This window comes from Caenorhabditis remanei, chromosome X (assembly GCF_010183535.1).
Source record: "Caenorhabditis remanei strain PX506 chromosome X, whole genome shotgun sequence".
Lineage (NCBI taxonomy): Eukaryota > Metazoa > Nematoda > Chromadorea > Rhabditida > Rhabditidae > Caenorhabditis > Caenorhabditis remanei.
In genome coordinates, this window is record NC_071333.1 from 16,356,884 (window position 1) to 16,372,878 (window position 15,995).

The window sequence follows — 15,995 nt, forward strand, 5'->3', positions numbered from 1 at the left end:
TGTCGGGAGACTGTGCTCTCATTTTAAATTTCATTCTCATTCACGATGGTGATGAATATGTGGATTTTTACAATTTTGTATTTCTTGGAAATATTCACTGATTTTGTCGATAAAGTGACTGACCGGATCTCCAACATCTCTTTCACAGGCTCCCGTGATGTGCCGGTTGGAATGTCAAAATCGGAAAAACAGTAAGTTGATTTGGAAGTGATGTTTCGTTACGAAACACACTTTTTTCAGATATAATGAAACTAAGTCTGCTGTTGGAAAAAAATGTTTGGGTGAAGTAGACACGAGAAAGGAAGACGAAGAGTGGTAAGGAGTTTTGTAAAGTATAGCACAGAATTATTTTTTGTGAAGGTTAACCACTGTTTATGATGGATCTTGTATGGCTGGAAACAGCTTTAAATGTTTTTTGGCTACCACTCCAGGCGAGAATCGAGAAGCCAAAGTGAGCAGATGGAACAAGTTCTACAATAACTTGAGAACCTTCTTCCGTATTTTTCGCATAAACCGTAATTTTTAATTTAATGCAACCCCTCTCCTTGCCAATTATCTTAGAGTCCCACCCGACTCTCTATGCATTCCCAGCATCATTGTCATTCCTCCATCACTATTTTTCTTTCCCCCATTTTTGATTTCCCAGTTTATCGTCTATCCATACTTTATATATTCAATAAACTTGCATTTTATTTTTTTACCACTGAACCATGTGCACCCAATAGAGTAAATCTTAAAGGCGATTTCTTCCGAGTGCTAGTACAAAAAAGATGTCGATGGATTATTCTTTTTTATCTGTATTTGCACCAACAATATATTAGTGTAACATTGGTTCTTCTTTTGTTTTCCTGGTTGGATATGTGAAGAAAACCATGACAATCAGTATACAGTTGAAGTTTACAATTTAGTGTGTGTGTGTGTGTGTGTGTGTTCTAAATAAGAAAAATGATTGACAGTTGGTTGTGTCATTTACCTTTCTCGATTTCGCGGCCGGACAGATGGCGTACGCACCCTTTCTCAACGTCTCCTCGTCTCCTCATAGATTTTTTTTGGTTGCTATGTTCATTTTACATTCGTTTCATTTTATCTAGAGGTTTATGCAGATTTAGGTGTCTCTAATCGATGAGCGCTTCAAAATCAACATTATAATATTTCAGTTGTCAGCATAACCATATTCTGCAGTAAGAACACTCGGAAATGAAATATTCTATGTTGAAAATTCGGAAACTATTGCTTTTTTCTTGGTGTCATAGTTCACTCGTTTACACAGACACACATTCTTTCTATCCCTTTCTTTTTCATTTCTTCTCCACTCACTTTCTTATATCCGACAGTTGTCTTCTTTTGTCAATTAATTTCCTTATTTTTAGCGAAAAATGCCCGAGAACAATTCTTACGATGATTTTGGCAAGCATCTCGGAACTCTCGTGTCGCAGCCATTTGTGACGTCCATATCTCGAAGATGTCTTGCTCGAGATTTCCACAATCAAAAAGGACTCAATTTAACGGATAGTGTATATCATCGGAACTCGAAGTAAGTTTTTGTTGGGAATGTTTCTTTTCGGGGATTGAAGAGTGATGTGCATTTTTGCCTTGTTTAGAAATTTTCTATATTCCCTCTTTCAGGCTGGAAAAGGCTATTCTCAAAACGACGTTTGACAATGAGACAAAAGCGAAGATGTTCTTCATTGCTCGGGTACCTGTAAAGAACACAGTCTTCCACAATTGGCTAATCAATTCTAAAATCGCAAAGCTGAACAAGGCAAAATTGATCCTGACACTGACTACATTAGAAAATGGGACAATTGATAGGCAAATAGTTCATTAAGTCAAGAACCATTCGAAGAGACGTGAGCCACTGTCTGGAGGAGATGCTCGGATTTCAAAACCAACAACTTCGATGAGACAAAAGCGTGGACGAGGTCGCCCTCCAAAGAAGACTCGACGTGCTCGAAATGGTAACTCCACGCAGACTCTGTCTCCACTCTATCACTTGTCGGTCCGGAATTTCTTGATCAACACTGCTAATACCACAAAGAAACCCATAAGCAAGACGATTTTATATGAAAACTTCAGTCGCTTAGATGATTCGAAGAGTAAAGAAGTCTTTAATATGGTATCCAAGTCAGTCGTGCAAACGATTTTGGAGTCTGATGAAGACATTGTAATGAAAGCAAAACTGTGTTTCATGAGTGGAGAAAAAATCAGTGAATCACTGGAAACTCAATTGAAACAACATGGGGATCTTCAGTTGAACGACGAGCGTCAAGTCATGCAATTCCTTTCGGGAGATGGAATAGTCGTTTTTGAAGTCAACATGGAAAATCGCAGAAGACGCAATACAGAAGAAAATGAACCAATGGAAGAAGATGAAAATGCTGGAGATTTGAATGATACAAATGATAACGGTATGCCAGTTGGAATCAATTTCGATGTGCAAGATATCGAACAAAATGCTGAGATGATGAGAGATAACGATTTTGGTAAATTTTTAAATACACTTGAAAAAAAAGTCAAAACGTTTACAGTACCGCCAGGCAGATGTGTCAAAATTGAAGTTCCGAGTGATTCGGAAGAAGGAAATGACTGGGCAGATCGGACACAGAATCGAATCGGTCAACGAATGAAAACAGCTGAAGAAAGAGCCAACACTGCTTCGAATCCCTCAACGTCAACTGGTCTTAGAGAGCCGAAAGTGGAGGATCCGACTACGACTGCTCTTAAAGTGCCAAAAGTGGAAGATTCAGATTCGACTGGTCTTAGAGCGCCGAAAGTGGGAGATTCTGAAGATGCAGTGGCGGCAAAGAATGATTTGGAGAAAAAGTCAACTCCAAGCATTTCAACCACTGGCTTGAAGGTCCCAAAGATTGAAGAGCCGTGAGATAATGAACGTACAACGGAATGGTCATAAAGATACAATTGAGTTTTTTGAGTTTCTAATTTTAAATTGGTAGATCAATTTTTTCATAATTTTTTTACAAACTCTTGTCATTTTTTGATTTTTCTTTCGGTAAATTGAATAAAACAACATTATATCAAAGTTTCTTGGTCGTATGTGATGAAAAAACCTTGAACGCTTGGGTTTTATTCAAAGAAACACAAAGTTACAAGTTGTTATAGACGATAAACTGGGGAATGGAAAACGGGAAAAGAGAAAAAAGGACGAAGGGATGACAATGGTGCGGGCAATGCTTAAAGAATCGGGTGGGGCTCTAAGATAAGCCACAAGGAGATGGGTAACATAAAATTACAATTTACGATTTATTCGAAAAATACGGAAGAAGGTTTTTCTCGAGTTATTGTAGAGCGTGTTCCATTTGCTGACTTTGAATTCTTGAGTTTTGGCTTGAGTGATAGCCAAACAGCATTTTAAGTTGTTTCCAGTCATACAGGACTCATCACAGAAAGTAATTAAATCTGCAAAATTGATTCAGTTCCATATTTTACATAACTCCTCACCTCTCTTTATCCTTCTTTACCGAATCTACTGTTCACTTATCGTCATTATTGCTGGAAAAAAATTTGTTGTGGTAACAAGCAGTACTTCAAAATCAACTTACTGTGTTCGCGATTTCAAAATTCCAACCGGTACATTACAGAAGCCTGGGAAAGAGATTTTGGAGATCCGATCAATCACCTTATCTACAAAATTGGTGAACATTTCACAGAAATATAAAATCACCAAAATCCGCGTATTCATCACCATCGTGAATGAGAGCACAGTCTCCCGACACCGTGTAATTCGATTAGAGGAGGCGGAGCAGACGGATTTGTATTTTTGTGCAATAATAATAACATCGTCATCCCAATTTTGTTTTTTTCGGAGTTGTTTTCATCCTTCGTGTGTACTTTTAGAGTGAAAATATGTTCTTCTAGTGACGAGTATGCAGGAATGATTGCGACTGAAATCGAGTTGCGCTGTCTAGGAAATGACTCACACATAGGATAGAGAAACGCATCAGGGAGTCAGGATGAGATAGTTATTCAAAGTGGAATAAAAAACATATATCATTCCATAATGAGCTAGAAAGCATGGAGCAGACTTTCCAAACTGAAACAAGTGGCATTGTTTTAGGATCTGTATCACTCAGATTCAATTGGATAAAGTTTTTTAGATAAAGGCAGCTTTAGGGTCTAAACTAATCATCTCAGTACAGAAAAATTGAAAAGTTGGTCTATTGCTGATGATGAACGGTTTATTCGAAACAAAGATGCTTTTTACAAGTTATTGTAAAGCTTGTTGCATCCACTGACTTTGAATTCTTGAGTCTTGGCTGGAGTGGTGGCCAAACAGCATCTGAAGTTGTTTCCAGTCATACAGGATCCGTCATAGACAGCAGCACAGTTATGGACACAGAGGTTGTAGCAGGTCTGGTTGGTTTGAGTGGCAAAGCTGATCCATGGAGAACAGTTATCATAGGAAGCTCCTCCGTTGACAGATGCACAGTAGTTTTGACAGATTGCCAAAGTGACGGCTCCGATGGAAGAAACGAGGCAGAGAGCGAGAAGGGCACGGAAGAACTGGAAATTGAGGATTTTTAGATACAGAAAAGATTGCAAACTTACCATGCTTGTATGACAGTAGGGAACTGATGCTTTCTGTTTGGCTTGACAAGCTATTTATGTGCTCGAATCACAATAACTCAGTAGGTATCCTTCGATATTGGCTTTTCGAAACAGTTTAGTCACCGTTTCAATCCTATTCATTTTTCAAATATTTCAATGTGTTGCGGGGGTTTTAAGCAGCAGGAGACGATTCAATATTAAATTTATGTCTAACCGAAAACGTGGGCTTGACAACAAAAAAGATCCAGGACAAAACTAGGAATACAATAGATGCGTGGTACAATAAGAATTCACATAAATAGGGAGCCCAGCAGTAGTCAAATCATCGGATTCTATCAGATTCATCCCATAGACATGGTAAGTTTTTTTTTGAAGGGCATCTGCCTAATACAACAAGTTTCCAGCTCTTCCGTGCCCTTCTTGCTCTCTGTCTCGTCTCTTCCATTGGAGCAGTCACTTTGGCAATCTGTCAAAACTACTGTGCTTCTGTCAACGGAGGAGCTTCCTATGATAACTGTTCTCCATGGATCAGCTTTGCCACTCAAACCAACCAGACCTGCTACAACCTCTGTGTCCATAACTGCGCTGCTGTTTATGACGGATCCTGTATGACTGGAAACAACTTCAGATGCTGTTTGGCTACCACTCCAGCTAAGACTCAAGAATTCAAAGTCAGCGGATGCAACACTCTTTACAATAATTTGTAAACGTTTTCATTGAATGCAATAAATGGTTTTTCATCGGGAGAGAAAACGTCTTTACAACACATCATATCACAGTTTCAAGTAAGTCAGTTAATATCCAAACTGTATTCCCGTTAAATAAATGGGAGCACAAAAGACCATTTGTCCCTGCAGAACTGATTTTTAGTTTTGACTGGTTGATGTTATAATTTTTGTCATGATACGAATTTTTTGAATGATTTGCAAATTGATAGTTGTCTGTTTGAATAGTTCGAAAATATGACGCATATAAGGCTAACAATGTACAGTAATTGTATAGATCATTGACCAAAAAAAAAGAGATTTCTGGTTGACTCGGCTGAATTGAGTAACAGCTAAAAAAACTTCCTGGTTGATATTTGAACACGAAGTTACAGTCCGTTACAAAGAATTCGTACAAAAATTTTTTGTTGCGATATACGACGCACTTTAACACTAGATACTCCTTTTAAACGTGTTCACTGCCACGGTAAATTCTTAGATCCCGATTTATTCCCAGATGCTTATGATAATCCGGTTCTTTTTTGTTTCATTCCAAACTACACTCTTCTATCACTTCAATTTATGTGCAACATTATGGATGATTTGTTATGGAAAAGCTCACTGCTACCTTTTTTACGATGACGATGACTTTTGAAATGTCAGTTTGAGTTATGGAAGAATTGAGTAGAAAGCATGCAGGAGTAAGGTGAAAATGACGTTTTCCAAAACAAACAAAGATTCGTTTTCCGAGTAATCCCTAAATAGAATGACTTATCTTGTGTCAAAATGAATTCATCAGAAAATTTCGGACCCTCTTCTCCATTCAAAAAGAATAAACAAGCAAACAAATACCCAGAAAAGTTTTATGACACATCATCGCATGAATTTTTAGTTGAAAATGGTAATTCTTTTGATGTATGAAATGTTTTTATGCGTTGCAGTAGTTGACGATGATAGATGAATTTGAAGGAAGATCCCTCGCCCCTTCGAGCAGTTCCAAAACGGATACTGACGTTCTCTTTTTCGTGTAAACGGAACTAAATCAAGTTTTGACGGATGAAATTGACTAAAAAATTGTTACTTTATGTCTGTTGAAAAAAGGTGTAAAGTGGTTGGTAGAACTCACATTCAGCACTTTGACGGATTAATGGCTATACAATTTTGACAGCACTTTTGAGATGTTACCGTAACCTCTTGATTTTTGCATATTGGAACTTGCGAAGAAATCCAAAACTATGGGAGATCAAACAAATTGAAAGAGACATTTGTACATATTAATTGTTGTAAACTATGTGTTTTAAACATGTAGGCATGGTCTTGATACTTGAAATCCACGTCGATTTAGATATGTACACCTGACATCCCAAATCTAAAATTGGATACAATCCTTGCAACATTCCATGACTCTAGTTGACATCATACTCCACTTAACATATTTTTATTTATTTTTCCATAAGACCACCTTCCATACTTGTCATTCCAATTTACTGCATTTTCTGCTCATATATTATTTTCAATAAAGTCACTGATTGAATAGTTATCAATCACAAATTACTTTTTGTGTGGATAGCAGTGTGTTTATGTTTTTCGGTCTGTATTAAAATTGATAAAATTTTCTGCATGAAATCACATATTTTTTTTGCTCAACGTCACCTCAAAAACTGACAGGAACACACTTTTTGTGTAGCGTAATCTGATGATTTTTCCACATGGATGGGTTTGAAACCCTTCCGCCTACCCTGCGCTTTGTTCTCATTAAATCGCGTACTTTACCTGGTGTTAGTTGTCTTGTGACGTGTCTGTCACAAAAAGGGACAGCTGTGGGGGTGGACAAATTGGGATTGGGACATGCAGTACAAAAAGTAAGCTGGATTCATTGGAAATGCATTGTTTGTGGACCACGCAACGATCAAACGTCCTAATTTGGTCACCTTCAGATTAATTCTGAGATTTTCTTGTTTTTGGAAAAACTCTGATCCCGAAAACCAATAAAAGTTGTGTTGTTGACCATTTCAGACCTGACATGTCAACCAGCAGTACTAAAAACTAAAAACTAATAAAGATTGTATGGCATCTGAGAACCCCCGGAAAATAAGAACCTCTGCGAAAGTGATGTGTAAAGTAAAAAAAACGTCTTTGTCTCATCATTTTCTATTGTCACAGACATGGTGTTTTAAAATTTAGATCTAAACTCTTGGTACCACTTCCTCATATTCTTCGCCTAGCTCATCGTCACTTTCCATTGTTGGAGGGAGAGTCTAAGCGGTTCTGAATTGTTAAGTCTTTGAAACCAACTATTTTTAAAGAAGAGCGGAATAATGAAATTCTTCTTTTCAAAATGTTTGGTCCAAACATTTTGAAAAGAGGTTTTTGTGCTGAAAAAACGTCTATGAATGTTTTATAGGTGGCACAAACTATGGAGAGTCGGAATGAACTTGAACACTTGGTCGGTCTCATTTATATCTAAGGAGTTTATGGGTTTATGAACCTCCCAAGAAATTTTTGCATACATTTCATTGTCCGTTTTTTTTTCATCTGAAACACTGAACCTGTTGTGTCTGAATTTCAAAACCCAAAAGACCAAACAGTTATTAACTCAACGGTTTTCATTTGAGAAGGCGTCGAAATAGAAAACACAATTAATATCAGTTCGCACAACAGTTCGAGAAATAGAGAGAATGAAGAGAGAGAGAGAGATGAGAATGAGAGAATAAGGGGTACAATTCAAGAGTTTTTGTGAAAACACTATGCAGTTAGACAACGTAGGAGCAGAGATTCGACGCGAAATTGATGTTTCCTAATTAGCCGAATCGGATGAATTTGGCTCCGCGTTTAACGTAGAGCTCGTTGACCGACGGTGCAGCATATCCATCTTCCTGAAAAACGGACTCAATTAATGATGTGTCTACATGGAAGAAGTTGATGTTACGTCATTACTCATCTTCATGTATTGGAAAATGACATAGTGCTTTCTAGCGTGATATTTTCATATGTATTTGTGAGAGGGAGGCGGATGTTTTGAATATTTCAAAAAGCTAATAGCAGATAATGCACCGCACTTGGTCACGTCGTCCGTGATATAACTTATTCTGACGACTGTCATTTGAACGAATAGCTAATGATAAATCATCATCCTTATGAGAAGAAGCTGTGAATGACAGACCTCTTATAGTTATTGGCTTCATCATGTGCAATTTAACAGAATGTTCCTTGGAAAAAACACGGAAAAACGGGAAAATGTCTATTATATATCTGTCTCCTTGGAAAAGTCCGACATTTTGGAAAATGCCGGTACCGATCCATCATTGGGAGGTCCTGTCACTCGTGAACCGAATTGTATATGAGTCTGGAGACCACAATTTTCACAATTTTCACAATTTTCAAGAAACAGTAGAAAAAAAGGAACCAAACAATCTTGAATCTGGTTTGCATATGATTATCAAACGATTCAAATGCGATTTTCTCTCCTGCTACTAGCTTTGTTTTGTTTTCTGTTGTGTGTTCGAAAAACAAAAGGAAATCAGATTTCTGTTCCTCTATTCCTGAATACGTTAGCCCTGTATATCATTACTAACCCAAGAGTTAGCTCCAGAACGTCCAAATCTGATGAATTTCGCTCCAGCACGACCGAACCGGATGAACTTTGGCTTTGGTGCCCGGGCTATTCTTTGGTACTTGTCAAGGTACTCCGAGTCTTCGTCGCTGAAAAATTGAAAAATTGAAAAAAAAAATATTATCAGGTAGAAAGTTGGCCTCTCTAATTTTAGAAAAAGGTATTTTTAATATTTTTAATGGGACAGGTGTTTTCATTTGTTACGTAATTATTTCAAGAAAGGTGCTTAATTTTGTCGTCATCAGTTGCCGAGGTGTGTTTTGAATATTTTCGTTATGACCGACATCCTTGCAGATAATTGTTTGAAAATAATTGAAATAAAGGATGGAATGACAATGTTGTTTTCTCTCCTCCGTTTTTTAATAGTTTCTCTCAATATTACTTTTTTGAATTCAATGAGCACATGCGTCATGCTAGTGCAAGATTACACGCTTCATCTACCAATTGTATGGAATGAAAATGAAAAAAAATGGTCCCGAAACTCAGACAAGTTTTGTGAGTGCTCTGATCCTTTGAGTTTCTCAGTTTCTCAGTAGTCAGTATCCAACCGGGAAGTTTAGATGGTGAAGGGATATAAATGAGAAATGGGATAAATAAAGCATAGAATGCTAATTTTATGATCCAGTTGGGAGGTTAAAGAGTGAAATATTAGGAATTCCTCCCTCACTTTTTTCTAGCGAGTTAATGCTCAGTAATCAAAGATTTTTAAAGAATAAGTTTTTGTTGTTGTTTTTAAATATCAAATCTGACATTCTGGGTATTTCTCGAAAAGGGCTAAACGTCTCCAGCTGTCATCGAGAAGAAGCATTGTTATAAAAACTAAAAATCATGATTGCTTTCGTTTTGTCTCTCTGTTATGCCATAAGTCAACACAACTAGAAAATATTATTATTTGATTCATGATATGCTTTGGCTAAGCAGCTGATTGATTTGTGTGTAATTCTGATATATTGCATTATCAGTATGTGTTCCTTTCCTAGTCTGCTTTATTTTCCAACAAAAAAACCCCGAATACTAAAGCGTGTTGAAGTGCATCCCACCGGAAAGGCGGAATGTAAAACGAGTTGCCAAAAAGGGCTCCTTTCTTTTACCCACAATTCAATTAGAATGGCTGATTGATATTTCCGCTTCATCCACCACCAAAGGTCTCGTATACAAGAGGAGGGCCACCAGAATAAACTCACGTCACACTGGCAATAAAAATGAATTCAGAAGCATTCTGACAGTTGTACTAAGCGAGTGGTTAGGGTAAGCGGAGAGCGTTGCGTAGACAATCAAGTTAATAAGAACGCGAGGGACGTTTTTCAGTATTTGATGAGAGAAGGGGAACGAAGAATTAAAGTGCACATTTCATTGTTGCCCTCTAACGTCATTAGTGTCCCAATGGGAGTTGAGTAATAGTCTAGAGAATGTGCATGAAATCTTGAAAAGCGGATTTGGAAAACGTAGAAGAATTTGAAACTATAAAGATACTAAACACTAATCCTTTGATCTTTTTTCTTTCCCACGGTCGTTTCTGTGTTCCAAATATATTTCTGTTAAAAACTAGAGTTATCCCACGGTAATGTGAACCAGGAACCTAATCCAGGAACTTTAGATGCTATAAGAAGTGCCACCCACCCAATACCATACTCACCTCGATTGAGCGGAGACACATTGGAAGACAAGAAGGGTGGCGATGAAGAGGAAAGCAATCGTGGTGCTTCGGCTGCTCATAGTTGCGAGGAATGACCGGTTCGAGGAAGGCGGGTGCTCTTGTGGAAGCGAAGCTGGAAGGCGGAGACGACGCGCATGGCTGGCCCCTAGGCTCCGCCCCTTCAGTTCTCCTCTATTATGAAGAGAGCTTAGGGAGCTGAGCTAGAGTGTGTGGAGAATGAGGAGAGGATAGAGATACTGTAGTCATAATTTTGTGAAAAAAGTTTTTATGGGGCTGAGTCAATATGTCAAGTGATGATGACATGAATGAAGCGGTTGCTGTCTCTGTTTCTGAATCGTAAATTATTATTACTGGAAGAGATAGAGATAAAAAAGAAAATTGCATAATTTGCGTCTAAGTCTCATTGCCATATTGACATCATTTGATGAATTAGCTAAGCTTGAGTCTGAAAACAAAAAAAGTCGAGTTTCATTCCAGTTTCTGCAGATTTTCGATTCCGTGGGGTCATACGTCATACGTCAAAAAGCTTTTTAGGTACATTTAGATACTTCCTTCCAGATGTCAACTTTTACGACCCTCGTTTTGCAAACCTCTTGTCTTTTTTACCCATTAAACGTTTTGAAGATTGAAATAAGGGAAAGAGGACAAAGAGGAGAAATTGAAAATCTCAAAATCAGATCAAAGAGTGGGGGAGGATGAGAAATGTGTTAAAATAAAGAACATCGAATATTTCAAATCAAAATCCAATCCAAGTCAGAACTTGATTTCATATCTCGATTTAATAGAATTCCTGTAATTGCTCGCATGTGGAAAGGAAAATAGCTTATTTTGTAGTTTTCTGTTTTTCTTTCTAGTTCCGTGATAAATAAGGCTATTATGACATTGCAGGGGTGACCATAATCTAGACAAAACACACCATAAAGCATTCGCGAGACTTTGTACATCACACAGACTATCCGTGTTTTTTCACGATTTTCCTGATAAACCGTCGTTTTCTGAGAACCCACGCAAGTGCATACCACCTAGATCACAAATAATAATTGGTTTGTATCTTTAGTTCACTTCCGCATTAGAGTCTTCCGGAAGGGAAATTAAACTTTGGAATAATGAATGGACGTCGTTTTTCATGTCACTTCCATGCCCATACTCCCTCTATTTTGAAACTTTATCCATTTACCAGTTTACCACATTTTCTCTCCCATCCACAAAAAGAATAGGGTTTCCGAGAAATACGTGTTTTGTTTCTAGGTGGCTTTGTGGTTCCCGACATCGTAGTCTGGATTTTTTGTTGAATTCGCCGAAAACTGCTAAATGTCAGTGTTGAATGACCGATTTGACATGAGGGCGAATTGACATGACGTGTCCTTTACGTTTTGGCTTCCAAAAGGTTTTAATTAAAACTAAAACGCGGGAGGTGAGAGGATGATTTGAGTCGAGTCTACGGGTGAGCAAACAAACCGTAAAGATTTTCAGAGAAGATGTTGACGCAGGTCCAAGGCCTGTTTCATAAAAATTTTTTGTTGGAACTAGCATATTCATTTCTTTTTGAAAAAATTCAAAAAACATGTGAGAATTCTTATGTAAGATCAGGTATTGAATTTCAGGAAGAAGGTTACACGACTTGTTCTAAAACACAAAGGATGATACTTCATGTGAGGTCTCATTGACTTGGATTACGGTAGCTCCTTGTCCATGACGCTAAATGTATCAAAATACACTCTCCAGGGATAAAAAAAACAACACGAGACTATTAGCCCTTGAATTTCTTTCTTCTCTGTATCAAATTACACTTTATGATCAAACTATGATCAAATTATTGCTCTTTTTAAAATTTGAACATTTTTCTACACCCACATTTTGCAGGTCATGTTACTCACTGATATTAGACTGTTGTCACTATCGGAAATTTTGAAAAGACCGGATATCATGCCCATTTCCGAAATATAAAGTTTCCGGAACTTTTTGTTGCATTTTTTGTCTGTTTGATATTGGTTTTTGAAGATTTTTTGAGAAACAAAAGTTCGAGAAAGTTGTTTTGTGGTTTTGTTTCATTTGAACAGATCAGTGGGTCTAAACCGACAAACATGACCACCGGAAAGAAAAAGATCTGGGATTCTGGTAATGCAATACATTTAATTTGAAATACTATCTGTAGATTTTTTGTTTCAGAAGTCCAGATATCTTTTCGTCTTTTGCACGCAGAGATCTTCAGACATCAATTTTCTTATTCTTATTCCATCCACCCTCTAAGACAGGTGAATAAGATTTAGAATGTCAACCTGATATCTGACCTCAAAGCGTATCTACGTATTTCGAGCAGTTTGATTTTGATACCAGATGTTGCAGACGTTTGATTACCTCAGGAAAACACAAACTCCGATTAATCTCCTAAAAAAGCATGAGAAAAAAGAACACATTTGCATTTGGGACTTTTGAAGACGATGACGACGACGAAACGTTTCCTGTTGTTTGAACTTTTAAAGTGGGGGCGAATGGAGAGGTTTTGTGACGTTTAGATGAAATCTAATCACCTCATGCTCCGTTTTTAGTAGTAAGGGGGAGGCAGCAATGCACAAGCGTTTTGAACTGCATATGAATGAGCACGAGTGGGGTCAGAGGTTAAAACGTGATAGTGAATTGGGGGGATCATCGTTTTAAACATCCAAAGGTATTGAAACAGACATCATTAAAATTTCATCAGTGACTCAAAAACTTCCTTGATTGGACTTGATTTTCGACACGACCTTTGGCACGTGTCAGAATTTGAGCTATCACAAACTGAATCATGTTAAAGTTGTAGTCACTGAGTTCACCTGCTCGACCGTTGATCAATTCACTGAACTTTTTCTATGTTTCAGCTCATGAAATGTTCAAAATATGGAAATCTTGCATATAAAGTTTACAAAGACACAGAAGATGAAGAAATTTAGATCACTACACTATGAATTGTATTATGAATTGTATTTCTCAGATACTTTTGATTTTCTGATGAGCTGTGTTGTCTAAAAAATGCTTTAATTAAGTTCCCAAGTTATTTGCTTACAATCATGGGTCTAGTAGGCACCATATCATATTTTTCGAAACTTTTTCAAAAATACTTCAAAACTTCCATTTTATGAACGCAAAAGGGAGGAATTCGATCTTTGACACAAAAAAACAAACCTCAGAAAAAATGTTGTGCACTTGAGTACTCTTAACTTTTTCATTCACATGACAGACAATTTTCATTACTTTGTTGAATGATAATGATTCATTAGCTTTGAGACTCATGTGCGAAAATTTGCACAAACAAAGCATTGTGATCATTGACCCCAGTTGAGGCTAAACTTTAGTTTGATTCTGAATCACGCCAGGAGAATCCAATTGTCCTTATTTTGCAACACGGATTATCCAGTCAGTCATTCATATCCGGGGGTTTTCATAGTTTTGATTGGTACGTAGGTGGAGATATTTTTGTTGTAGAATGAATGACAAAAGCGATTTCGATTTGATTTTTAGCGCCGTTTTTTTGTTTTCAGACTAGACCAACAACCTGCTTGGGCTATAATCTCATTTATTGCATAATTGAGAAGTGGCACCACTCCAGGTTGCGAAATGTTGAACATTTATGGTTCTCTCTGCCTGAATGGATACCAATCATTCATAGTACCCCACGATATTTTATCATTTTGATAAATAAATCAGCTGGGATGATTTAAGAGAGTGCGCAGATAAATTCTAGTCATTTATGTACATTTATTATACAAGTATAGTCTAGCAAATTTCTAAAAGGAAGCTGGAAAAAATTTTCAGGAAAAAGCGGAGCAGAGATCTGTAAACGAGGTTTTGAGCATTTTGCAAGGAGTAACTGGAAAAATTCAAAGAAATATAAATTCCGAGACAGTACTCTTAACAGCAGGTAACCATGACTTCATCTTCGTAATCCAGGTACTCTGGGACTTCGTCATCCTAAATACTGATTTGTTGGATTCATGGAATATGAAATAAATACCTGAACAAAAGGAATGTTCATCTTGTTGATAACAAAGAATGCAGTCATCTCAAAAACGAGGGTAAGGAGATAGTAGAGGGAAACAGCCACAGCTTCTTGTTTGGTGATTTGGTAGAATTCTGAAGACAGTTTTATTTTCAAATCTCTATTACACGATAGTGCATTTCAGAACTAACCAAAAATGACACTGTATTATTGGCGCACCTTACACATACATAAAACCCAAAAATACCTACATTAAGAAACATTTTTACTTACCCGGAAAGATCAGTGAATGTAGTGTCCACAAAAATACAATCAGTTTCAAGAGTCCGTGAAGCGCGAGAGCTAACTTGATGTTACTGTACGCAATGAAGTACACTGACAGAATCGAGAATAGAAGTATTCCCGAGTGAAGAAGTGGATAGTACGGGTTGGACCACATTCCCTCCATCTAGAACATCACATGGTTTTTTAAAGACGTATTGTGGTCAGTTATGATAGTTTCATATCGTAATGTAGTCGTTCTGACAAGTTCATACTTCAAGAATTTTTTCAAATTCTGTGCTCAACCTGCTGAAAACAAGCGTCGGAAAGTTTGGTCAGTGAAAAGGCCGAAAAAATTGAGTGTGGTGGTCTTGAAATTCGACGTCGATTGGTATTTTCGATCATTTTTCGTAATATCTTGATAAAAAACGCTAAAATTATTGAAAATAACGTCAGAAATAGTAGCATACTGAAAAAAAATCTACACCGATGTGAAATTTCTAGTACTTGTTCACAGACAAACTTTCCGGACCACGTATTTGGCGGCTTAAGAACCGGATTTTAAAAATTCTTGAAGTATGAAAATGAACTTGTCACAACGGACACATTATAATATGAAAATATCATTAATGACCGCAATACGCCTTTAAACAAGCGAATGGTTTGAAGAAACTTACGTTGAATGCCGAGATTGCAACTGCTCCGGAGAAGGCGACATCAGAAACGGCGTAGATGATTAGAGTCATAACGAGCGGATGAAACTTTGCCATCTTTGCAATTGGTGTTTTAGATTTAGTCATGAAACTGAAAATGTGACATAGAAACTGACATCGAACTGTTTTCGAAGATTTTGTGGCAACGTAAAAAATGGTATAAAACTTGTGAAAAATTCCGGAATTCTTAAAACCAAACATTATTTTATAGATGAAAATTCGAATAAAAAATAATTAAAGTTTAATAAATGATGTGACAGCATGAAAAAAGACAGTGATAATTGAGAGACTACTTTTTAAGTAGTAACTCGAAAAAACGATTTATTGTAATATTAGAACTAGGAATACGTATAATAACCACTAATATTAGCCGAGTTTTCAAAGTAATATGAATTTGCCTATCGGAGATCTTGTGACCTTCTCAAAACAATCAGACACCAGCTTTCAAATTTCAGAAGGAAAAAATCACTGCTTCGGCTCCAAAAAAAAGAAATCTGTTTTTTTT

At 37.1% G+C, this 15,995-nt stretch overlaps 6 protein-coding genes across 6 annotated transcripts; 3 read left to right on the forward strand and 3 right to left on the reverse strand.

Moving 5' to 3' along the window:
* Nucleotides 1-57: 57 nt before the first annotated feature.
* On the forward strand, nt 58-526 carry GCK72_025282 (uncharacterized protein; the record flags this gene model as incomplete). The annotated part of the gene is made up of 3 exons (XM_003100231.2): nt 58-191; nt 241-315; nt 361-526. The coding sequence occupies 3 exons, from the start codon at nt 58-60 to the stop codon at nt 524-526; spliced, it is 375 nt and encodes a 124-aa protein (XP_003100279.2).
* Nucleotides 527-1,376: 850 nt separating this feature from the next.
* On the forward strand, nt 1,377-2,881 carry GCK72_025283 (uncharacterized protein; the record flags this gene model as incomplete). Its single annotated transcript, XM_053736272.1, has 4 exons — nt 1,377-1,534; nt 1,627-1,696; nt 1,835-2,483; nt 2,529-2,881. The coding sequence occupies 4 exons, from the start codon at nt 1,377-1,379 to the stop codon at nt 2,879-2,881; spliced, it is 1,230 nt and encodes a 409-aa protein (XP_053579838.1).
* A 1,337-nt stretch (nt 2,882-4,218) lies between these two features.
* Nucleotides 4,219-5,144, reverse strand: GCK72_025284 (uncharacterized protein; the record flags this gene model as incomplete). Its single annotated transcript, XM_003100202.2, has 2 exons — nt 4,219-4,521; nt 5,082-5,144. 2 exons carry the CDS (start codon nt 5,142-5,144, stop codon nt 4,219-4,221), a joined length of 366 nt encoding a protein of 121 aa, XP_003100250.2.
* Nucleotides 4,837-5,273, forward strand: GCK72_025285 (uncharacterized protein; the record flags this gene model as incomplete). Its single annotated transcript, XM_003100146.2, has 2 exons — nt 4,837-4,923; nt 4,971-5,273. 2 exons carry the CDS (start codon nt 4,837-4,839, stop codon nt 5,271-5,273), a joined length of 390 nt encoding a protein of 129 aa, XP_003100194.2.
* Nucleotides 5,274-8,071: 2,798 nt separating this feature from the next.
* On the reverse strand, nt 8,072-10,599 carry GCK72_025286 (uncharacterized protein; the record flags this gene model as incomplete). Its single annotated transcript, XM_003100194.1, has 3 exons — nt 8,072-8,146; nt 8,846-8,972; nt 10,520-10,599. The coding sequence occupies 3 exons, from the start codon at nt 10,597-10,599 to the stop codon at nt 8,072-8,074; spliced, it is 282 nt and encodes a 93-aa protein (XP_003100242.1).
* Nucleotides 10,600-14,428: 3,829 nt separating this feature from the next.
* Nucleotides 14,429-15,547, reverse strand: GCK72_025287 (uncharacterized protein; the record flags this gene model as incomplete). The annotated part of the gene is made up of 4 exons (XM_003100242.2): nt 14,429-14,488; nt 14,532-14,650; nt 14,790-14,964; nt 15,455-15,547. The coding sequence occupies 4 exons, from the start codon at nt 15,545-15,547 to the stop codon at nt 14,429-14,431; spliced, it is 447 nt and encodes a 148-aa protein (XP_003100290.2).
* Between the last annotated feature and the right edge of the window lie 448 nt (nt 15,548-15,995).